Source organism: Amblyomma americanum, chromosome 1 (assembly GCF_052857255.1).
Source record: "Amblyomma americanum isolate KBUSLIRL-KWMA chromosome 1, ASM5285725v1, whole genome shotgun sequence".
NCBI lineage: Eukaryota > Metazoa > Arthropoda > Arachnida > Ixodida > Ixodidae > Amblyomma > Amblyomma americanum.
In genome coordinates, this window is record NC_135497.1 from 489743041 (window position 1) to 489768338 (window position 25298).

At 48.6% G+C, this 25298-nt stretch overlaps 1 protein-coding gene across 1 annotated transcript in view; it reads right to left on the bottom strand.

Moving 5' to 3' along the window:
* Positions 1 to 13348: 13348 nt before the first annotated feature.
* Positions 13349 to 25298, bottom strand: part of LOC144127540 (uncharacterized) — a 52311-nt gene continuing 40361 nt past the window's right edge. The window contains exon 4 of the mRNA XM_077660535.1: positions 13349 to 14183. Within this exon, the coding sequence (XP_077516661.1) occupies positions 13349 to 14183 (835 nt within the window). The remainder of the gene's footprint in view (positions 14184 to 25298) is intronic.

A 25298-nucleotide genomic window follows, 5' to 3' on the forward strand; every position in this document is an offset into this window, starting at 1 on the left:
GGCGTCGCGTTCAGGAGGAGTAGTCATTTCACTAGTGCCGCTTTTGAGAAAAGCAGCCGCTTCTTCAGAGTCACTCTTGCGGAGAGCAATTATTTCTTTGATGGCAGAGTTAAATGAATACAGTGTATTATTGATGCACTCTGTTATTGAGGCCGTCAACAGCTATGCTAGACTGACGCGTTTGTGTTGTTTCTATGCTTTGAAGCCTGTCTTGGTATTATTTGATCTTCGAGCCCAAGTTGTTGACTACCTTAGAGACGTCGCTAACTACATCCGAGTTTTCTTCTAGTTTAGATAGGCGCCGTTTGATTTCTGTGACACTCAACTGCATGTCTTTGACCTTGCAAAGAATTTCTTTTTGAAACTTTTTACTGGATAACGTCCTATCTTTGATAGTAGCGAGAATCTGATCACATTTGTCCGGGCCGGGATTTGTTTCAATGTCACCAGCACAGATCAACAGGAGACAAATACAAGAAATGGCTAAGGTCAGACGGCCACGTACGCATAAGTTTTCAGTAGCTGAACCCGGGCAAAACCATACTGCTGAAAATGATAATGTTTCCTTGCCAAATGGCACAAAACAACCAATTCTAGCACGGTATGTGCAAAGTTCCACACCCATTACCACAGGATTGACAGCTCAGAAAAACACAGTTGCGATTTGCAGCAAAAAGAAAGGTAGTAATCTACCAAGCATATGTATTTGCGTCACACTCATCTACAGGTGTGAAGAACAGAAGTGGTTACATGCAAGAATTCGGCCGCAAATCCCCGCAAAGTTCGTGCGGCAGGAGTGGCGACGCCGCGACGCCCGGTCGGAGATACATGAAACGAAGAGGCGGGGTCGCCGCGTATCCCTTGATAAAATGTGATCAACAAGTGCCAAATACCACTCATCGAGGAGGTCTAGCTGTGGAAGCAGCGACGCTGACCTTTCTGCACTGTGCGACGTCAGTGCACGTTAAAGAACCCCAGGTGGTCGAAATTTCCGGAGATACGGCGTCATTCAGCCTGAGTCGCTTTGGGACGTTAAACCCCCCTAAACCTTTCTGTGAAAATCACGAAAGTTGATTTCGAGACCGTTGTAGTAAATTTAGCCCTCGTGCTAAGCTATTTGCAATCATTTTCGTGCTCGAATGCATCAACGGGCGTACCTGGGAATGCCCGCTCAGCCGCGGATACCAGCGGCGCGGTTTCTTCGACACCTTTCGCTTCTGGAAGGAAACAGAGGCATTTCGACCAATTATTAGGTCGTGTTCTCTCAAAACAGCGACATTTCATGTTTGGTGAAGTGTATATTTTCCCGATAATCACATTTTATTGCCCAAATTACTCAGTAGTGCTATGGTGGCTATGTTGGTGGCGGCAGGTGCAAGCAGTCAAACCGGAAGAGCGGGCTTTCTGCGCTGCTATTGGCTGGCGTTAGGCGCCGCTGCCGGTATCACCCGACACCGCGCGTCAGTCTCGCGCAGTCTAGATCGGCGGCGGCGGCGTCGAGAGCGCGCCGCCGAGCAAAAATCGTCGGCCTGTCGCCGTTAAATCGCTCTGTGCATCCCGGCCTTAACGCGCCGAACTCCCAAGTGTGAAAAAGAGGGGGCAGACGTCGCAATTACCGACACCCCGACACAGGCTTCCGCCATAAATTAGCCGCAGTCGTGGCATCGGCCAGACCGGCGTGTCTCTCTGCCTGTGTTTCCCCCTCGCTCCCCGTCCAAGTCCCGTGGGAGGCTCGCATGTTTTCGTCCGTTCGTTTCGGAGCACTCCCCCCTTACTCCCCAGCCCAGCACCCCCGAGAGGGCGGATTCGGGAGGAGAAGGTAGCCTCGGCAAGCAGGAGGAAACACCGCACTCTGCACTGTGGCTGCTGCCGGCTCATTTGCGGTCGACTCGCCGACGCCGGCCGGTTTCAAAGAGGATGTCCCGAGAACCTGCTGCCGAGCAGAGCAAAGAGCGGCTGACTGCGCCAAGTGCTCCTATCCACTTGGGCGCCAAAATATTGTGGTTACCATGTAAACGCTGTGCTAGATCCAGCGATAGTGCTGTAGTTTTACAGCAGCTGTCCGTTGGTATAATGAACACGCTCGATCCTCGTTTAAACATAACGCACTGTATTTATTAGGGATCACTGTTATTCGTCACTGCTCTTCGAATTCCTTCCGTGCGAAGCGGGTCCCGGCCGGCATGCAAGCGTCCGACACCATTGGGAAAGCCACCGCGGGGACGTACAGCTTTTGGTTCAATTGTTCGAGCTAAGCTGATGTGTTTTTCTTTATTTTTATTGCACAATGTCCACTCCCCTCGTTTCTTCCTCCTTACAAGTTCATGGTGAAAAACAGCAGGAAGGAAAGACGATGATGGACAGGGCGACGCATATAAGAACTATCTTTGCCATCTTGCGCATATTTCGTTGTTCCTTCGCGTTATTTTCCTCTATCTGGCGGCAGCTCAGAAGATGCCGCAACCAGCAAAACTATTTACTTTCCCTTTTTCATGCTATTTTGAAATAAATCTCAAAGAAACATTCTAAACTTGGATTTCAATCGGTGAATATATTCAGCGATAAGGCACCAGAATCAACCCTTTCCATCGCTGCACATCGAAAGCCTTTGTAGTTTCTTGTCTTGGGGAGACATAAGAAGACTTGTTTCCGCCGGTATTGCGCGTTATGCACATTCCTGTCCGCTTTTTGCCTTCACGACGTTTGCATCTCCCTGTTTCACAGGACAGGAGCCCATCGCGCCGGCAGCGGCTTTCACCAGTGTGCTGCTGCGAGGAAGGACCATGCGGCGGCGCCACCATCGCCGTTAAGCGCAATTAGTAATCACGAGACGAGGTCATTGGTTGCACTGGCGCAATTTTATCGTCGGGTTAAGCCACCGACCGCCCTAGGACGCGTTGGCACGCGATAGGAGCAGACACGATGGCAGCGATTTTACCGTTAGCTGCGGTTCCGATCCGGATGTAGTAAGTTAGTTTCAGAGACTGCTGTCGTTTTCTAGCACTTGAGGGACCTCCACCGTGTGCTCACACCAATACGTGGCAAAGTTCACTGCCCTCTTGTTCTTGTTTACGCGCGTGCCTCCGACATAGTCACAAATGCGGTGCCATTTCCGAGGCGGTGTTATACCCTGGTTCGTCTTCTCAATAAAAAGCGTGTAAACACCAGGCCGCCATTTTCTTTCCTCTTTGTACATTTCTGAAACTGAAAGCGAGTTGTAACTGCTGCGAACTGGCCTTACGTCCCAAGTGGCACTTAAGTGGCGGATATGTTCAAGGAGAATGCTAGCAGCCTTTTTCCTTCGACTGTTGAGCACCGCCATCATCCAAACGCCACTGGCCGAGAAGTTTTCGCCACAGTGGAAGCTTCGGATGAGCGGCCTACGGAGGTTCGAAAAGTGGGGTGCTTCCAGGGTTGGTGAAAATACGAGGAAAAATATCAGGGTGCTGAGGAGGAGCGCAGACCCCTGCAGCAATCTCGTCTTACGGTGCCTTTAGCACCGCGCCTTCCTCGTCGAATACCGGACCCATCTTCCCGGGCCTTTCATCGCGCCAGTGTTCTCACGCCAGGCGGGCGCCGGCATAGTGGTCACTCGGTTGGCGCGTCGCTATGCGTACCTCTCTTTATTTTCCTGCGGTGCCAGCGTGCACCTCCAGTAAAGTACGGAGTGTGTACAGGGCAGGAGGGGGGGGATTCTCCCCTTTTCTAGGCCCATTGCCCCCAGGGCGCGTTCGAGATGAAAGCGAGAATAAATGGAGGCGAATACGCAGATAGGGAGCCGGTCGAGAAGGGGGGAGGGGTGTGCCACGGAGGGAGCACAAAACAAAATGGCCGAAGTGTGTGCGCGGGGGAAATGAGGAGCCCGGGGGCGCGCGCTGCCCCATTTCCCGTTGGCCGGTGACCCATTCGTCATCGTCGCTGGCCACCCTATAGCGGCACTGATGGTCCAGTTATCGCGTGACTGGCTTCGCTCGCGCTCGTCGCCGCCAGGGGCCGCGAGCAGGCTGCAGCTCCGCGCATCTGTGCAACGAGTGCGCCCAGTATGCGCCAGCAGTTGCTTACTCCGGCGGAAGGAATCCGGGAGGAGTACCAACTTTAAATCATAGGAACAAACGCTCACCGAGCGGGATGTTAAAGCACGGTTCATTCCGGATAAAAGACGGACGAGTGCGCCAAATAGTGGTCACATTTATTGAAGCCCAGCGGACGAAGCGCCCAGATTGCATGCGGTGTTCCGAGAGACAAGGAAAAAAGAGCATCGCGACCGGTGCCACTGGTATCGTTTGCCTGCTGTTGCCAGCCCCCCACGTGCTGTTCCTGAGACGTCAATGTTCGGGCGTTAACAACAACAACAACAAATAAAAGGCGGAAAAAATTAAACCGGAGGCGGCGAAGTGCTGAACGGTGCCAAAATGAAATCGCGGCGCTCTCGATGAGGAGAGACGGTGAAAGCAGGCGCCATGGGAAGAAGACGCGGCTTCGAAACAAATGGTCCACGTCTTCCTGCCGCGTATGCTGGGTTGTAAATCAACCGATAGTGGAGTGAATTAAAAAAAAGGAATGGCAGCGATAAAAGACATCTCGCAGCAGAATAGGCCACAGTAGAAGAATGGCAGCTCGTTCAGCGCGTCGACTAGCTCTATACGGCTGGCGCGCGTTTCTGTTCTTGGCTGTCCGTTTTCCTGCAGACCTGCCTGGCGTCCGATCGTCTACGTATACGCACATGCAGCTCAAGAAAACATTGCGCCGCTACACTTTTTCGTGCAGCCTTTCAGCTCCCTGCTTTCGCTGTGGGGAGGAGGCACGACATCCATCAATCGTCACCGAGCTCCCAGTGGAGAGTGAAAAGGGAGGCGTGATTGCTGGACCGTGTCGGGGTCACACCATTGCACTGTGTATGAATGGTTCAAAACGGTTAAACATTACGGTCCCTGCTGCAAAAGCCAATTGGCACGCTCTTTTTTACGCTATTTTTGTTAAGTCTTGCTAAACTGACAGGCGATGCGTACCGTCCCTGGAACTCAGCATCTGCCTCGGAGCCGAGAGTGATGACTCCACCTTCACCCCTTTTACCTTACATGTCTAGTCCTGCGGTCCGGATTTATTTGCAGCCGTGCACTTCTTCACGACATCTATGGCGTGATTTTTTGAGTGAGAGGGCTCTCATTTATTCCTTCGACGAAGTTGTGCGCTTTTCGAGGTTTCTATTTCTCTGCTTTGCAAAGTACTGGACGTCGGGAATTGAAACAGGGCACTTTCTTTCGCTCCAGGAAGCACATAAGAGTGGGAAAGCGGTATAGAAAGAAGTGTCGTTTGGTATTTGCCGCGCATCATGTGCTAAATAATAATGGCCACTCGGGACATGCTTCACGCAGTGCCATTCAGTACACTCTGCTGCGCCCGTATATTGTCGCCATCTAAACCTTGCCGTCGTGGAATTGAAGCTACTGATTGATTTATAATTTCAACCTTCAGAGAAGGAGAGGATGTGCGATATCGACAGCCTCCTCTGCGAGCATGCTTTTGACCCAAGGGCGTCCTTCAGGTTCTTTCGGCTCTCTTACATGGTGCTTGGAAGGCTGCAAAGGGGCAGCTGCCCTCGCGAAGCTCACCTCGATTCCACCACAGCCGGCTTCGCTCTCGCGCTCTGTGGATTGCATAAATCGACTACTGCGCCCCCCTCCCGTCTTTTCCAACAGGCAGCTCCACATCGAGCAGTTTGCATGGAGGTGCTTAAACACAGCCGAAGACATGAATGCGATGGACGTTCGCTCTGCCTACACCGCGAAATGTAGGCCGAGTGTTCCTGTTCGGAAGGGAGAAATTTGTCCGTACCGGCATGTGTGCATACTTAGGTCCTTGCCGTTGTTAATGCCAAATTCATCGAGCAACTCGAGCGCAGGGACGATAGCGGCATGTGCCGCAGGCCACGCTCTACCTAGGTCAGTAATGGCGCGCCTTCGCTGTAAACAACGCTTGAGGTGCGCGCGGAAGTGCGGTTAACACATCTGGCTTCCGTCCTGAATAGAGTCCCTAGCTACAATCTGCTAGCGTAATTTCGAGTTTTCTGATTACTCCGCGCTGATTATTCAAAACCACTACGACTTCCCCGCAATTGTTGTAGTTTTTCCCAATACCCGGAAATTAAGTGTATTCGACGTGCATGCAAATAGGTCTTGCGAGGAAGTGAAATTCTGGGAACTAAACTGGCGTATTTCCTGCAAATTGATGATCTTCCAAATTTTCGCTGCCCTCCAAACGAAAAAAAAAATGTGGCGTGTCTAACGGTGCCAAGGTCACCTGTCGTGTGCTTTTAAACAAAAGAGAAGTATTGCAAAGATGAAACGGTCTTGCTTGAAGGTCTGGAAATCTATTTGGCGCAGCCGGAGCGAACGCCTGACCTTTTCCAAATTGAGTGTCAAAAATATCTTCTGCGGCTGAGCTTCTCCGTCTAATTAGGCTATTTGCGTTTTCATTCCCTTCTAAATCATCAGCGCGCCTTCTCCAGGAAATTATTCGTTATTAAATTGGCCACGTATGCACGCTGCATCAGCTTTTGCCTTGCGCTGAGATTTTGATGCTTATCACTGATACTTGCAGAGAAGCAAGCTCCCCCTCACTTCCATCTAGTTTGAGCTGAGCAACGCCGTCTGCTAGGATCCCACCTACTACTCTAAAAAAATGCCCAATGATGCCCAGTGATACATGTATATGATACACAAGGCACGTAGCCACATTTTTTTTATGGAAGAAAGGGGACTGTGCAAGCGGGAATAACGCACAGGGTTTTGCGAACAGGCGCGTGAACCTGCTGAGGAGACTGAAGTGAAATGCTACTAACAGGTGCGCCACACCTTATGGACGCGCGTCAATATAAGAACCACAAGAAGCCAACCGCTAAGAACAAGGAAAGCAGAAGCGAAGATTGATTTTTTTTTTTGCGTGTTGTGCAATAACCTCTGGAACAATGAAACAGAAAACCGTATTCGTGGATCGACTGTGATTCTTTTAGATTTGACGTCCAGTAAAAGCAATTGGAAACAATTGGGCTTCCAACTGGTTCCGATTGGTCGAATTGAGGTTTCAGACGGCTCCAGTTGGAATGGTGCTCCAACTGGATAGTTGAAATCGGCCTCCAGCTGTAGTAATTCGTTTGCAAGCGGTTCCAATTATAATTCCGCACCAGTCGGATACTTCAAAAGGGGATCTCATGATTAGCCAAGAGAGTTTCAAACAGGTGACCTCCTTTGGCCTTACCAATTGCAACGAACTGATCTGTCCAACTGCACCCAATGTACCCAAGTAATCGAGGGTTCTATAAGAGCGCCATCAGACGGCACTGTTGACACTATTTTAATGTGTTGCTCTTGAAACGTGGTTTAGTGTGAACAATGTGCCTTGCTGAAGCGGACCAGGTCGTGCCCTTTTCGCACTCGGACGCCGACGGGCCCCTCCGTCCACAGACACCGCCATTTTCTCGGTTGAAGACGCAAACCGAGGTCGCCAAGCTCGGTTCGCGATAACCACTGTCGGTTCTGCCATGTGAACAGCAGTAGCCGCGGTTCGCTAATACCATGGTTATTGTTACTGTGGTTAAGCATGTCCGTGTGACAAGCGTATGACAAAGGTATTAGGGCAGTCTTTGCTAACTGGAGAGCCCCGCTGGCCTTTTATCCATGTAAACATATTCCTATTGGAGAAATAAGGCATAATGTGTTTGTTATAATAAGACTTATCTGCAGCTTAACCTACTAAACTGTATTAATCGTTTGCGCTAATACAGCGGTCAAATTGAAACGAAATAATGGCCCTCAATGGGAAGCCGTCATTGGCCCCAGCATGACAGTCTCATAATCGGGGTGTCATAAGTGGCAGCAGAAGTGTGTTGTCTTGATGTATGTATTCAGCTTATCTATTGGTGTCTGACTGTAGTGTTGCTTGTGTGTAATGTATGCTTGTCTGTTTGTATCGATTTTCAATGAAAGCATGCAATCCTCGTAGTTTCAACTGTTGCAAAAATAGTGGCACCAGGCAGGGCGTCTCCCTGTTGTCCTCACAAACCATTTTTCCTTGGCACCTTTTTAATACCTGTATATGTTAATTTGTATAAATATTTGTTACATTCGGTATTTTGCACAACTTATTTACGGATACATTTTCAAATATTTGCCGCGTGCAATATGTCTGGGACTTAATTGGTACAGTTGGTTTCGTCGAGTTGGGTCCAGTTTAGTCCAACCGGTCGGGTTCAACACGTGGACTTAAAGCACAGTTAAAACCACTTGGGAAATTCAAATGTTTTCCACTGAAACTTCCGATGACTTGTTTTGCTGGGGTCCACTGTTGTATCCACTGCATGCTTAGCGAAAGCTGTGGGAAAGGGCAGATCACGCAGGGGGAGATGTGTCTGAGACGGGAAACAAGACACAAGAGGCTGCTTGCAGTTGAAACAACAACAAAATATAGCGCGATGGCACACGCAACTGCAAATATCCCCCACTTAAAGGAGGCATCTCAGCAAAGCTATGGATGAGCATTAGCACCAGCACTGCTCATTTATTTGAGTGGGAAAGAAGAAATCATAAGAAAAGCGCTATAAGTGGCGGTACCTTTTTTTCCATGAGCAAGCTGTACTTTTCATGTGGCTGAGAATATCTCTTTTTTATACAGCTGTTACCATAATTAACCGTGGTTTTGTCATAAAGGTCGAATTAATTTCGTCGACGCTAACTTGCGCCCGCTGAACTGACATGACGGATTAGAGGGTTCGCGAGCTGGTCGCTTCCGAAGGCACGTATTAACGATCTTCAGTGTCGAGAAACTACGTTCTGCAGCAGCGGGGGTCACTGGCAGCGTTGCCAAAATATTGACGACTGTCCGAACTTAGGGAAACAGGATCTCGTCGTAATTCAGAAACGCGTCAGTGGCATATTGCGGCATCTGCTCAATCCCTTCTCCGTTGCCGTGCACACCTGCCAGCCTTCCTTTTTTCGCAGGGATGTGAGTTGTCTGCATGTCCTGAATGTAAAATTCAAATGCCAGCTGCAAGGATTCAAAGTTTTCTTTACCGGTTGTTTTCATAGTAGCAATTGAGAACTCCACAAAGTTGGCCTGTGGCTTGCAAAGCGGCGTTCGAGAGAAGCTCAGGGATTGCCCATTCATAGTCAACAGGCAATGACATAATATGTTACCTCAATCGGAGGTGTCGAACGCCACCTTGTGCGTGATGTTACCTGAAAACATCCTCAGATCGCCAAGTTTAAACACCACCGATAAAAAGCTTCGCCACTACGTCAATAGCAGTTCTGCTCAAATGACAACGCTTGCCTTTGGTACCTGACGAAAGAAGCTTGTTAATTATAGGGATGAGCCTTTTCGCCTTCTGGCCGTCGGAGTTCGCCTTGGTGCTTGTGCCGTCTTTGCCCATAGTCGCATGTATGAAGACGATGGTGCCGGATGGCGGTTGATCGGGAGGGAGAAAATCCCAAGCGTATTTACGACTGTTTAACTTTGCGAGTGATAAGCTAAATTAGGAGAATAAGTCGACGAATCGAAGCGGAAGATATTGAATTCTCGAGAAGCACAGCTGGCGTTTTGATATGTTTGTTCCCCAATCAGGACGAGTTTTCCTTAGATACTGTCGTGCGTCTAGTCCTTTTTTGTTGGTGCCGATAAGTAAATTCTACGTTGAATAACCATGAGACGTAGAGCGGGCTCCCATTCAGGAAGGGACGCGAGGCAGCAGACTTAGCCCGTTTCCGCTTGCCAAGGAAATTCCTTGTTACTTGCTGGACTAGGTGGAAAAGAACCGCGGCGCAATTACGACAGCACGTGAAAGAGAACGACACAACCCAACACTAACAACTGCTTATTTGATACAAATCATTCATTTTGTCCGATCTGGCTTATTTTTTTTAAAGCACTCGAGATTATCCAGCTACCTCACTTGGTACTCAGTGCTGCCCGATTTCAGAACGGTTTTTGTAAGCATAGCTTTAAGAAACCAGCGCTAGATGCAAAAAGATGTAATTCTGAGATGTTTTTTAGGCAGTGGTTTAAGACTTGGAATATATGTAGACCTCCATAGCCTTCAATTCCTAGTGGCATGAAAACCTCTTTGTTAAACTTAGATGATGTGGTACACGTGTTGTCGCTTATGACTTACTGGCCGCTTATCTATGCCAACGTAAGCAGTTTGTATCAATTGGTAAATTCGTTTCAGACATCAGATGCATAAAAACTGGAGCTCCTCAGGAAAGTACACTAGGGCAGGTATTATTATGCTTGTATATCAATGTTTGGCACTCCTTGTTTCGAACCCGCAGGCTTCTTTGATCTATTATGCCGACGACACAAGTTCACTAATCACCGGCAAAACAATCCAGATGATAGAAAAAACCTCTGATGAATGACTACGGGTGTTCGCCGCAGGGACAAAAGAAAATTCATAATTCGTAAATACTGAAAAAAAGCTAATGTAATCCTATTCCGGACAAAAATGCGTTTCCTCACCTAAAGTTGTGCTCGGTCATTTATTTATTTATTTTATTTATTTATTTACATATACTGCAGCCCCGATGGGGCTATTGCAGGAGTGGGAGGAAGAGGAGAGAAAAAAAAAAGGCAGAGAGGGACAACATATTCAGAAGTGAACACCATTAAAATACAGAACAGAAATGCAACAGACTAATCACAGATTTGAAACAACATTGAAAAACAGGTTTGGTTCCAGGGAGCGTATATCACCGGGTAAAGAATTCCATCGTTCGATAACACGAGGAAAAAAACTAAATTTGAACACATCAGTGCGCGCGTGAATGGGTGTTACATTCAATGGGTGGTAGCTCCTTGTAGATGAAGATGCTGAAAAATGCAAATACTCAGACAGTGAAGCAAAGCGGGATGAATTAACAATACCATGAAAATATTTTAAACACTCATTGTCGCGGCGGGTACAAAGGAGGGAAAGGCCTATGGCAGGAAGAGTGGATGAAGGTGAAAAATTTCTGTCATACCGTCGGCAAATAAACCGTACTGCTTTCCTTTGGACGGATTCCAGCTTACTGATATCGGACTGTTTATGAGGATTCCAGATTATTGATCCATACTCCAAAAGTGGACGAATTAAAGCTTTGTATGTTACCAGTTTAGTTTCTTGGGGGGCAACACTAAGTGTACGTTTTAGATAACCGAGCCTCCGCATTGCATTATTGAATATTGTGTTAATATGCTATGACCAGGACAAGTTAGAAGAAAAAAGAAGACCTAAATATTTGTACTCGGACACTTGATTCAGAGAGTTATCTTTGATTGAGTAGGTGTAAGAAGATGGTATTGTGCGATTACAGAATGACATGTATACAGATTTACGAAAGTTTATTTGCATTTGCCATGTTTCACACCATGAGCAGAATGACACGAATGACTGATTTAGTTGCGCGTGATCCTCAGGGGTGTTAATTGAGCTGTATATTACACAATCGTCTGCATACAACCGAATTTTAGAAATAATATTTTCTGGCAAATCATTAATGTATAATAAGAACAACAGTTGTCCGAGCACGGATACTTGTGGTACACCGGATGATACATTAACAGTTTCAGATGAACAGGAGTTGAAAGAAACATACTGTGTACGATTAGAAAGAAAGCTTGATATCCAGTCTACCAGTAACGGGTATTTGAGTATTGCATTAAGTTTACAAAGAAGTTTGCTGTGGAGAACGGTGTCGAAAGCTTTAGAAAGGTAGATAAATAAAGCGTCAATTTGTGAGCCCGTGTCGAGGGAACTAGCAATGTCGTGCGTGAATTCTACAAGTTGTGAAATGGTACTGAGCCCGCGCCGAAACCCATGCTGAAATTTGCACAAGATATTGTTAGCTTCAAGAAATAACTTTTGCAAGCTTCCAGGCTACGGGGACGGTTGCGGATGATAGCGATTTCTGGAAGATGGTAGTCAAATAGCGGCTGGTCCAAAGAGAGTAACGAGGCAGAAATACATTAGGGATATCATCAGGACCACTACTTTTTTCACATTTATGTTCTGAATGAGGTTCAGAACACCTTCGACGCTTATTGAAATATCATCGACAGAACATTGAGAGTTGCTAGGAAAAGTAATCATTTCATGGTTATCTGTTGTAAATACCGACTGAAAATATGTGTTGAAACTAGTAGCTTTAGCTAATGAGTCACAGACCGGCTTATCATCAATAATGAAGGTATTGGGACTAGTGCTCTGTGGCAATATGGATGCCCAAAATTTGCTTGGATTGTGTTTCATTAATTGCGGCAAGGAATTTCTGTAGTAAAAATCTTTTCCCGAGTGAACTTTGGCACGGAGTTCTTCTTTAGCGTCGCTGAACTGTTGCAAAAGTTCAGGGTTACCATTGCGCTTGGAAACGCGTAGTCTGGCAACACGGCGAGAAAGATGCAGTATGTCTCTTGTTATCCAGGGCATACTGTGGTTTTGCTTTTTAGTTTTTAATGGAACAAAACGCTGAATACAGACCTTCACAATGTTCTCGAAAAATGTTACTAAAGAATTCACGTCACATGATATGCTGAGGTGCTGAAACTGTTCAAATGCGTCACTTAATAAATCCAGGATAGGCACGTCGTCTGCTCTACTGAAATCCGGAAATGTTCAATAAGTTAGTTTTGAGGAAGGAATAGAACATGGGATCGAAACAAGAACAGCGTTACGATCGGATATCCCCTCGACGACTTCGCATGTAAAATTCGTCGCGAAAAGAGAAGAGCTTAAAAACACCAGATCCAGTATTGCCGAAGACCTCGTGGACTTATCAACTATCTGTTTTAATCCAAATGACAAAGAAAAATTGACAAGTTCATTACTGATTGCAATGTCTTGACCAGTAATGGATAATGTATGCCATTGAATTCCGGGAAGATTGAAGTCTCCTAGGATAATTATATTTGGATTGTTGATAAGATGAGAATGCAAGAAGTTACTTAAAGAATGCACGTGGTCTACGTAAGTGCCTGGTGGTCGATACACCGCACCGATAACAAATGATTTGTTACCTACGTAGAGTTTGCACCAAGTTGACTCTATTTCGACAGGGACCGAAATTTCAACAAATTTCAGACTAGACTTAATGAAGAGAGCGACACCGCCTCCTTTCCCATGCTGCCTGTCCGCCCTAATTACAACGAAACCTGGAGGAGTTATTTCAGAGTCAATTATACCATCATGTAGCCACGTTTCGTTGACCGCAATGACATCAGGCGAATGAGTTAGGATTAAAGAGATAAAATTTGGAAGCTTGTTTACTAAACTTCTGGCATTGATGTTCAGAACACGAAGGTTGGCGGCGGTGTCCCGTCAGTCGGAATCTGCGGGTGGCTTGGCAGCAGTAGCAGCAGCAGTGTCCGGGGGCGTTGATTTCGAATCTTTGACCAAACTTTTCTCAACATCATCCCAGTTGTACCGCACGCTATCAATAAACACGTGGTCATAACGCAAATGAACCTTCGAGCCACTGTCACGATAAGATTGTGTTGCATCCCATATTTTGTTCCGGATCAATCGAACGTGAGCAGAGAAATCCTCGGATAAGCTAACGCCTGAATTTTTGAGCCTATGAGCATTTTTTAACGCTTGAGTTTTTTCCCGAAAGTCAAGTAGCTTAACGATGACAGGACGAGGGCGCGCTTCCTGCTTTCTACCTAGCCGATGATACCTTTCTATTTTAGGACAATCCAACTGAAGGTTGTCGATGAATACCTTAGTCACCGCAATGAACAGAGCTTTGTTAGTTTCTTCATCTTCTTCAACAAGACCGTGAAATATAAGATTGTTTCTGCGGGAACGGTTTTCCAGCTCATCATTTCTTGAAGCAAGCTTGCTAACAACCTCAGACAACGAATTCAACTGGCGTTGCACGGCCCCGTCGCTTGCGTCGCCGTTCGAGGTCGGCGAGCTTGACTCAAGAGCAGAGACTCGTGATTCAAGTGCCTCAAAACGAGAGTTCACTCTCTGCTGGAAACGTTTTATATCTGCAATATCTTCGGCCATTTTTCTCTGGCCCGCAAGCAATTCGGCAAGCATTTCATTAATAGCTGGCTGATTGGAAGTGGAGCAAGCGTCATCAGTGCTTTCTACTTGAACATTAACGGAAGAAGATGTAGAACGTGTGCCTGGTTTTGAACCGGGATTGCTGTGAGAGGGTCCAGGATTAGTTTCCACATCTCCGCTTAAGAGAACACTAGCAATGCAGTAAACAAGCTGTGAATACAACGATACAGACACATAACGAAAACCGCGATTGTGTGGGCAAGGAAACAGCATCAAAAATCTGTCAGCAGAGCGGACGCAACGTGCGTTTTCAAGAAAACGTACCTGCGTGAAGAATAAGAAGCGGATCAGCATGCTGCCGCTTTCGCTGTCTCCTAGCCCACTGGCAGACCGCTGTGTAGGCATTGCTTTTATACGATCTGTGGGTGACGTCACAGAACTTGGCTTTAAGATGACCGGTAGATCGAAGATGACTTCGTCGAAGGGAGATGCTCGGCCAGGTTGCGCAGTGGAGGAAACACCCCTGCTGTCTTTTACAGGAAAGGTAGGGCAGTCCACGCTCGCACAGAGGTCATCCACGTGTAGGATTGGTGATGGCGATGGAACTGAAGTCCGTAGCGCAAGGAAACAAGGCGCCGCTGTAGTCCCGACGAAGGCACCAGCGAGGCAGGCGCAGAACTGCGTGAAGAATAAGAAGCGGATCAGCATGCTGCCGCTTTCGCTGTCTCCTAGCCTACTGGCAGACCGCTGTGTAGGCATTGCTTTTATACGATCCGTGGGTGACGTCACAGAACTTGGCTTTAAGATGACCGGTAGATCGAAGATGGCATCGTCGAAGGGAGATGCTCGGCCAGGTTGCGCAGTGGAGGGAACACCCGTGCTGTCTTTTACAGGAAAGGTAGGGCAGTCCACGCTCGCACAGAGGTCATCCACGTGTAGGATTGGTGATGGCGATGGAACTGAAGTCCGTAGCGCAAGGAAACAAGGCGCCGCTGTAGTCCCGACGAAGGCACCAGCGAGGCAGGCGCAGAACTGCGTGAAGAATAAGAAGCGGATCAGCATGCTGCCGCTTTCGCTGTCTCCTAGCCCACTGGCAGACCGCTGTGTAGGCATTGCTTTTATACGATCCGTGGGTGACGTCACAGAACTTGGCTTTAAGATGACCGGTAGATCGAAGATGACATCGTCGAAGGGAGATGCTCGGCCAGGTTGCGCAGTGGAGGGAACACCCCTGCTGTCTTTTACAGGAAAGGTAGGGCAGCCCAAGCTCGCACAGAGGTCATCCACGTGTAGGATTGGTGATGGCGATGGAACTGAAGTCCGTAGCGCAAAGAAACAAGGCGCCGCTGTAGTCCCGACGAAGGCACCAGCGAGGCAGGCGCAGAACTGCGTGAAGAATAAGAAGCGGATCAGCATGCTGCTGCTTTCGCTGTCTCCTAGCCCACTGGCAGACCGCTGTGTAGGCATTGCTTTTATACGATCCGTGGGTGACGTCACAGAACTTGGCTTTAAGATGACCGGTAGATCGAAGATGACATCGTCGAAGGGAGATGCTCGGCCAGGTTGCGCAGTGGAGGGAACACCCGTGCTGTCTTTTACAGGAAAGGTAGGGCAGCCCAAGCTCGCACAGAGGTCATCCACGTGTAGGATTGGTGATGGCGATGGAACTGAAGTCCGTAGCGCAAAGAAACAAGGCGCCGCTGTAGTCCCGACGAAGGCACCAGCGAGGCAGGCGCAGAACTGCGTGAAGAATAAGAAGCGGATCAGCATGCTGCTGCTTTCGCTGTCTCCTAGCCCACTGGCAGACCGCTGTGTAGGCATTGCTTTTATACGATCCGTGGGTGACGTCACAGAACTTGGCTTTAAGATGACCGGTAGATCGAAGATGACATCGCCGAAGGGAGATGCTCGGCCAGGTTGCGCAGTGGAGGGAACACCCCTGCTGTCTTTTACAGGAAAGGTAGGGCAGCCCAAGCTCGCACAGAGGTCATCCACGTGTAGGATTGGTGATGGCGATGGAACTGAAGTCCGTAGCGCAAAGAAACAAGGCGCCGCTGTAGTCCCGACGAAGGCACCAGCGAGGCAGGCGCAGAACTGCGTGAAGAATAAGAAGCGGATCAGCATGCTGCGGCTTTCGCGGTCTCCTAGCCCACTGGCAGACCGCTGTGTAGGCATTGCTTTTATACGATCCGTGGGTGACGTCACAGAACTTGGCTTTAAGATGACCGGTAGATCGAAGATGACATCGTCGAAGGGAGATGCTCGGCCAGGTTGCGCAGTGGAGGGAACACCCCTGCTGTCTTTTACAGGAAAGGTAGGGCAGCCCAAGCTCGCACAGAGGTCATCCACGTGTAGGATTGGTGATGGCGATGGAACTGAAGTCCGTAGCGCAAAGAAACAAGGCGCCGCTGTAGTCCCGACGAAGGCACCAGCGAGGCAGGCGCAGAACTGCGTGAAGAATAAGAAGCGGATCAGCATGCTGCTGCTTTCGCTGTCTCCTAGCCCACTGGCAGACCGCTGTGTAGGCATTGCTTTTATACGATCCGTGGGCGACGTCACAGAACTTGGCTTTAAGATGACCGGTAGATCGAAGATGACATCGTCGAAGGGAGATGCTCGGCCAGGTTGCGCAGTGGAGGGAACACCCCTGCTGTCTTTTACAGGAAAGGTAGGGCAGCCCAAGCTCGCACAGAGGTCATCCACGTGTAGGATTGGTGATGGCGATGGAACTGAAGTCCGTAGCGCAAAGAAACAAGGCGCCGCTGTAGTCCCGACGAAGGCACCAGCGAGGCAGGCGCAGAACTGCGTGAAGAATAAGAAGCGGATCAGCATGCTGCTGCTTTCGCTGTCTCCTAGCCCACTGGCAGACCGCTGTGTAGGCATTGCTTTTATACGATCCGTGGGTGACGTCACAGAACTTGGCTTTAAGATGACCGGTAGATCGAAGATGACATCGTCGAAGGGAGATGCTCGGCCAGGTTGCGCAGTGGAGGGAACACCCGTGCTGTCTTTTACAGGAAAGGTAGGGCAGCCCAAGCTCGCACAGAGGTCATCCACGCGTAGGATTGGTGATGGCGATGGAACTGAAGTCCGTAGCGCAAAGAAACAAGGCGCCGCTGTAGTCCCGACGAAGGCACCAGCGAGGCAGGCGCAGAACTGCGTGAAGAATAAGAAGCGGATCAGCATGCTGCTGCTTTCGCTGTCTCCTAGCCCACTGGCAGACCGCTGTGTAGGCATTGCTTTTATACGATCCATGGGTGACGTCACAGAACTTGGCTTTAAGATGACCGGTAGATCGAAGATGACATCGCCGAAGGGAGATGCTCGGCCAGGTTGCGCAGTGGAGGGAACACCCCTGCTGTCTTTTACAGGAAAGGTAGGGCAGCCCAAGCTCGCACAGAGGTCATCCACGTGTAGGATTGGTGATGGCGATGGAACTGAAGTCCGTAGCGCAAAGAAACAAGGCGCCGCTGTAGTCCCGACGAAGGCACCAGCGAGGCAGGCGCAGAACTGCGTGAAGAATAAGAAGCGGATCAGCATGCTGCGGCTTTCGCTGTCTCCTAGCCCACTGGCAGACCGCTGTGTAGGCATTGCTTTTATACGATCCGTGGGTGACGTCACAGAACTTGGCTTTAAGATGACCGGTAGATCGAAGATGACATCGTCGAAGGGAGATGCTCGGCCAGGTTGCGCAGTGGAGGGAACACCCCTGCTGTCTTTTACAGGAAAGGTAGGGCAGGCCAAGCTCGCACAGAGGTCATCCACGTGTAGGATTGGTGATGGCGATGGAACTGAAGTCCGTAGCGCAAAGAAACAAGGCGCCGCTGTAGTCCCGACGAAGGCACCAGCGAGGCAGGCGCAGAACTGCGTGAAGAATAAGAAGCGGATCAGCATGCTGCTGCTTTCGCTGTCTCCTAGCCCACTGGCAGACCGCTGTGTAGGCATTGCTTTTATACGATCCGTGGGCGACGTCACAGAACTTGGCTTTAAGATGACCGGTAGATCGAAGATGACATCGTCGAAGGGAGATGCTCGGCCAGGTTGCGCAGTGGAGGGAACACCCGTGCTGTCTTTTACAGGAAAGGTAGGGCAGTCTACGCTCGCACAGAGGTCATCCACGTGTATGATTGGTGATGGCGATGGAACTGAAGTCCGTAGCGCAAGGAAACAAGGCGCCGCTGTAGTCCCGACGAAGGCACCAGCGAGGCAGGCGCAGAACTGCGTGAAGAATAAGAAGCGGATCAGCATGCTGCCGCTTTCGCTGTCTCCTAGCCCACTGGCAGACCGCTGTGTAGGCATTGCTTTTATACGATCCGTGGGTGGCGTCACAGAACTTGGCTTTAAGATGACCGGTAGATCGAAGATGACATCGTCGAAGGGAGATGCTCGGCCAGGTTGCGCAGTGGAGAGAACACCCCTGCTGTCTTTTACAGGAAAGGTAGGGCAGTCCACGCTCGCACAGAGGTCATCCACGTGTAGGATTGGTGATGGCGATGGAACTGAAGTCCGTAGCGCAAGGAAACAAGGCGCCGCTGTAGTCCCGACGAAGGCACCAGCGAGGCAGGCGCAGAACTGCGTGAAGAATAAGAAGCGGATCAGCATGCTGCCGCTTTCGCTGTCTCCTAGCCCACTGGCAGACCGCTGTGTAGGCATTGCTTTTATACGATCCGTGGGTGACGTCACAGAACTTGGCTTTAAGATGACCGGTAGATCGAAGATGACATCGTCGAAGGGAGATGCTCGGCCAGGTTGCGCAGTGGAGGGAACACCCGTGCTGTCTTTTACAGGAAAGGTAGGGCAGTCCACGCTCGCACAGAGGTCATCCACGTGTAGGATTGGTGATGGCGATGGAACTGAAGTCCGTAGCGCAAGGAAACAAGGCGCCGCTGTAGTCCCGACGAAGGTACCAGCGAGGGAGGCGCAGAATTGCGTGAAGAATAAGAAGCGGATCAGCATTCTGCCGCTTTCGCTGTCTCCTAGCCCACTGGCAGACCGCTGTGTAGTCATTGCTTTTATACGATCCGTGGGTGACGTCACAGAACTTGGCTTTAAGATGACCGGTAGATCGAAGATGACATCGTCGAAGGGAGATGCTCGGCCAGGTTGCGCAGTGGAGGGAACACCCGTGCTGTCTTTTACAGGAAAGGTAGGGCAGTCCACGCTCGCACAGAGGTCATCCACGTGTAGGATTGGTGATGGCGATGGAACTGAAGTCCGTAGCGCAAGGAAACAAGGCGCCGCTGTAGTCCCGACGAAGGCACCAGCGAGGCAGGCGCAGAACTGCGTGAAGAATAAGAAGCGGATCAGCATGCTGCCGCTTTCGCTGTCTCCTAGCCCACTGGCAGACCGCTGTGTAGGCATTGCTTTTATACGATCCGTGGGTGACGTCACAGAACTTGGCTTTAAGATGACCGGTAGATCGAAGATGACATCGTCGAAGGGAGATGCTCGGCCAGGTTGCGCAGTGGAGGGAACACCCCTGCTGTCTTTTACAGGAAAGGTAGGGCAGTCCACGCTCGCACAGAGGTCATCCACGTGTAGGATTGGTGATGGCGATGGAACTGAAGTCCGTAGCGCAAGGAAACAAGGCGCCGCTGTAGTCCCGACGAAGGCACCAGCGAGGCAGGCGCAGAACTGCGTGAAGAAGAAGAAGCGGATCAGCATGCTGCCGCTTTCGCTGTTTCCTAGCCCACTGGCAGACCGCTGTGTAGGCATTGCTTTTATACGATCCGTGGGTGACGTCACATGACTTGGCTTTAAGATGACCGGTAGATCAAAGGTGACATCGTCGAAGGGAGATGCTCGGCCAGGTTGCGCAGTGGAGGGAACACCCGTGCTGTCTTTTACAGGAAAGGTAGGGCAGTCCACGCTCGCACAGAGGTCATCCACGTGTAGGATTGGTGATGGCGATGGAACTGAAGTCCGTAGCGCAAGGAAACAAGGCGCCGCTGTAGTCCCGACGAAGGCACCAGCGAGGCAGGCGCAGAACTGCGTGAAGAAGAAGAAGCGGATCAGCATGCTGCCGCTTTCGCTGTCTCCTAGCCCACTGGCAGACCGCTGTGTAGGCATTGCTTTTATACGATCCGTGGGTGACGTCACATAACTTGGCTTTAAGATGACCGGTAGATCAAAGGTGACATCGTCGAAGGGAGATGCTCGGCCAGGTTGCGCAGTGGAGGGAACACCCCTGCTGTGTTTTACAGGAAAGGTAGGGCAGTCCACGCTCGCACAGAGGTCATCCACGTGTAGGATTGGTGATGGCGATGAAACTGAAGTCCGTAGCGCAAGGAAACAAGGCGCCGCTGTAGTCCCGACGAAGGCACCAGCGAGGCAGGCGCAGAACTGCGTGAAGAAGCGGATCAGCATGCTGCCGCTTTCGCTGTCTCCTAGCCCACTGGCAGACCGCTGTGTAGGCATTGCTTTTATACGATCCGTGGGTGACGTCACAGAACTTGGCTTTAAGATGACCGGTAGATCGAAGATGACATCGTCGAAGGGAGATGCTCGGCCAGGTTGCGCAGTGGAGGGAACACCCGTGCTGTCTTTTACAGGAAAGGTAGGGCAGTCCACGCTCGCACAGAGGTCATCCACGTGTAGGATTGGTGATGGCGATGGAACTGAAGTCCGTAGCGCAAGGAAACAAGGCGCCGCTGTAGTCCCGACGAAGGCACCAGCGAGGCAGGCGCAGAACTGCGTGAAGAAGCGGATCAGCATGCTGCCGCTTTCGCTGTTTCCTAGCCCACTGTCTCCTAGCCAGATTGAAGCAGTGGAAAGCGTGGAGGTACTCGGAATTATTTTCTCCAGCAACCTAACTCGGCAACATGTTAATGGAATCTGCAGGAAAGTTGGCAAAGCTATTTTCATAATAAAGAAATATGGGGACGTATTACCTCAGAAGATTAAGCTACTGGCATACACCTCATTAATAACTCCTGAACTCACTTATGCACACCCGGTATAGGGAACAACGGTGAAAAGGAACAAACAAATTACTGTTAGTATAACAGCCTGTGGGGTCAGTTGGTGCATGATGGAGTGAACGGCGGCGCAACGACAACGGCACAAGAAAAGGACAGCATGTGCGCACACTACTAACAGTGTATTATACTGAAAGGGGTACATTTATAATCTCAAGCTTGTGACACAGCGCAGTATCGCTCCGAACCCTGCCAGTGACAGGGAATCAGCATGAAAATAACACAGTGCACATGTAATCACAGAACACTTCTTATCAACTACGCATAAAGTACTATTCATTCATTCATTCATTCATTTTTATTTGTTCTTCACAACATGACATTCTGATAACCTGTTTTCGAAACGAAAGAGAGAAATAAAGAGGTTTTTTTTTTTACCAAATGCAGCATCGAGCAACCGTAGCAACAGCACAGTCATACATTAGAAGCAAAAGCAGTAAGAAACCTTAAAAAATAAACCGAAATCAAAGCTAAAACAAATAAATCCACCACAACAAACAACCAAACAACACCCATTATTACCGCACCGAACGCTAGACATGAAAGGAAGGAATTTCGAGCGTTATATGCCTCCATAAAAAATTTAAAGATAGGAAATTTTGTTTCTTCGAAGGGCTACAGAAGTGTCGCTAAACATGCGCGTCGCTTCTTTTTAATCAAAAAGACCTGAAGTATCCCGTGCGCCACCTGATCGCGACTCCTGCCTAGGATCCTAATACTGCTAAGCTCTGGCTTACTCTTGCTTGCATTATTCACAGTGGGGTGGCAGAATCGACCCTCATTCATTTTCTAACGATTTCTCATGCCCCCGTGCCCTGTCATTGATGCACCGACCCGTCTGGCCTATGTTGGCCCTTCCACACGTCATTAGGGTTTCGCACATCACGCCGGACTCTTATCGGAGTGGGCTTTCGTCTCTTGCCCGATCCGCGATCATAAGCCGCTCAGCTTTGTGTACGCTGAGAACACGACAGGTACGTCGTATCGGCTTGCAACCTTCTTTAGGCTGTGCGCCACTCGGTGCATATGGGGACTACTTGCGGTCGCCTAGTTCCCATCTTGGCATGAATTTCTCTAGCCTTTCATTTTTTGAAGGAGGGTCTCTGCTACTCAACATATGACAAAACACGGGAAGCCAGCCATTTGAAGAAATTCAATCTGATTATTGAAGCTACCCTCAGCCATGTGAGCCCAGGGATTAAGTAGTGCGGTTTCCATGCAAAGTGAAGCGATAGTCCTTTGTACGGTCTTAGAATGCGCTGAACTGCTGGGAAGAAGTACCTTTTTTGCTCGCGGAGAATACACACAGGAAACTCACCCTTATAAAAGCCTAATAATAATATCTAAAACTGCAAGCTGCTGTTGTTTGGTAGTTCATAAGTGAAAGCGTACCCTTTCCCTTGTGTTAAAGGGGATAAGATACTTTCCACTCTGCTACGTCCGTCACTGTAGAGTTGGTTTTAGTATCACCAAGAACTCGTAAACGTGTCGAAAAAATTCGCAGGACTGGGCTACACTCAAAGGAAGAAGCTAAAACCCGGTCACTTGTTGACACAATTATGTTACACAGAAGTGTAGTAACACAGGAACCAATAAAAACGCTTTTTATCTACACATGCATTTCTGTTTCAGAAGAAACTGCTGTGGTCCTGAGGCGTATTTTGTTATGCCATCTACCCAGACTTGCTCCACGAAATGAAATTGAATGCACTAAGACCTCTTGCAGCACAAACGAGAGTTTTTGCGGCAGCGTAATCTCACTTCTGTAGCGAGGAAGCCAGAAAAGCGTGCGAAGCCTAGGAGCATGGTCGTTCTTGGTATCGGCTCCGTTCCAGCAGAGAATGCTACCCTAACGAAAGAGTCGTACTAGAGTGTTCCACTAAAAATTACAGCATACGAACTCATCTCCCTGAACAGGAAGTTGGCAGAGAAAGCCGATGAGTCTGGAAAGGTTTTTATTGGAAGGTGTTGATGGAATCCTAAGGCCAGCACGGAAAAAGGACCTTTGGCCAAAAGAGCGCACGCAACATGCCGTGTCGTCCTGCAAGGAAAAGAGCCTATGGCTTCTTCAGGCGAACAAAGAAGGCGACTTTGGAGTAGTTCCAGCTGCCTTATACAAAGAAGAAAAGGCGACCTAGGCAATAATGAAGATATTTGTTCACGTGAAATGTCTTCTCGAGTTCAAACAAAAGCTATCTCGTTGTGCAATGATATAAAGCTTTCCAGGCTGGCAAAGGCGATCGGGCGATCGGAAGAAGAGGCTCCTGATGTGTTTTTAACGTTCAAAAGCATAAGCCAGACATGCCTTTCATATAATAGTTAGTTAGTTATATGAAGTCTAATGGCACAAAAGCAACTAAGGCTATGATGCGCCAAACACAGAGTTAGAGTGTCTTGCGTTAAAGGTGAAGCTTCTGATACCTACAGTTTGTTTAAAATGCGGGTTTCCTTCAGAAATTTAAAATATATAAAAAATCAACAAGTGCTTGGTCACCGGAAAGAAACATTGGTTGTAATGACATGTATTCATATAGACTGTTGTAACATAGCTTTTCTTAGTTGTTAAGGCTTTATATATGAAATTAAAATGCGGATACTAAGAGTTCGCCATCATATTTTTGGCAGAGAAGTTTGTCATGTTTTGTCAGTAAGAAGTTGTGTGTCAGGTTTGTGTGTCCAGTGCGTAGTTGTTATAAAAAACTTCTATAAAACGTTCTTGATGTCTACATGCTTTCATTCTCCGAAAATGGGCTTTAAAGAATGCAGTTGGTTGTTTACCTGCTTTTCCCATGCAGTCTGCCACTTATTTCTGAGTTTACTGTACGTTAATTTCAAGAAATCCTTCTGTGGTATGTTCATTTGTTTTATTTGGCCAGACCGTACGTATGCAGCGCTTGTATCTGCTTCCTCATGACTCACTATACCGACATGGCTAGGGACCCAGCAGAGTTTATGTCAAGTTTTTGTGCTGTGACTTTAACTATATTATATATAATGTTTGCTATTAAGGGTGCAGCAGCATTTGTAGATTGCAGTGCTGTGAGCACACAGAGATAATCAGTGCAGATGACGCTGTTTTTGATATTCTCTTTTACTATTTGCTCTAAAGCTACAGATATGGCGTACCACTCGATAGTAAAAACCGATGCGGACTGTGGCAGTAGTTTAATTTTTTTCACTTTTGCCTTGTACTACTGCACGTTCAGCATGTATTTCGCCTTTTGAACAATCAGTATAAAATTCAGTGTAGGTGTCACATTTTTCTTGCAGTGCGAATAATTCTTGAAGAAGATGCGTTATTGTGGCGTTTGATTTTTGTGTGAATGTGTGAATGGGAAGTCACATACTGCAGGGAGGCTGTACCATGGTGGCAAATATTCATGTCTTTGTGCAATGTTCGGTAGAGCTTCTAGTACTCCTAACTCTTTGAATTTATCTTATAGGCACCGACTAAGATTATGAGCAGGACCTAACTGCTTCAAGTAGGATGCTGTTGCTGAACCATATATTATGCACTCGTAGTCTAGCATGGAGGGCGTCAGAGGGCGATAGATGTGCAAAAGGCACGCTCTGTCAGACCCCAACCGTTCTTGTCAGAGCATGTTTTGCACATTGAGTGCTTTGGAACTTTCTATTTAAGGTTGTTTATGTGTCGCAGCAATGTGAGTTTCTTGTCAAAAGTGACGTCTAAAAATTTGTGCGCTTGTTTATTGGTAGTGTGGTTTGGTCCAAGTGTAGAGTAGGATCGGCCTGTAGGCACCGTCGCAATGAGAACGTAACAACTACTCGTTTTTTGAGGGGAGAACTTGAATATACTTCTGACTGCCCAAGCAGCCATTTTATTGAATGTCATTTGTATTTGTCTCTCACAGGTGGATATGCTGAAGGAAGTGCATGCTGTGTGAGGTCATCTACATAAAGTGAATACATTATGGACTTGGGTATTATTTTACCTAAGGAGTTCATTTTTATAATAAAGACTGTTGTGCATAGGATACATCTCTAGGGTACACCGCTCTTTTGGGTTTTGGGTGAAAGTCATGGAAAGTGTTGCTCCTAGGCGGACTCGACGTGTGTGCTTAGCCAGGAAGTCGTTCAAGGAGCTTAGCATCCTGCCGCGGATACCTAGCTCTGCTAGGTCGCGGTGGGTGCCGAATCTGCGCGTGATATCATAGGCCTTCTCCATGTCGAAGAAGACCCCGATACTGTACTGCTTGTGGATGAATGCGCACCGAATGGTGTTTTATAAGCAGACAAGGTGACCAATAGTCGAACTTGGC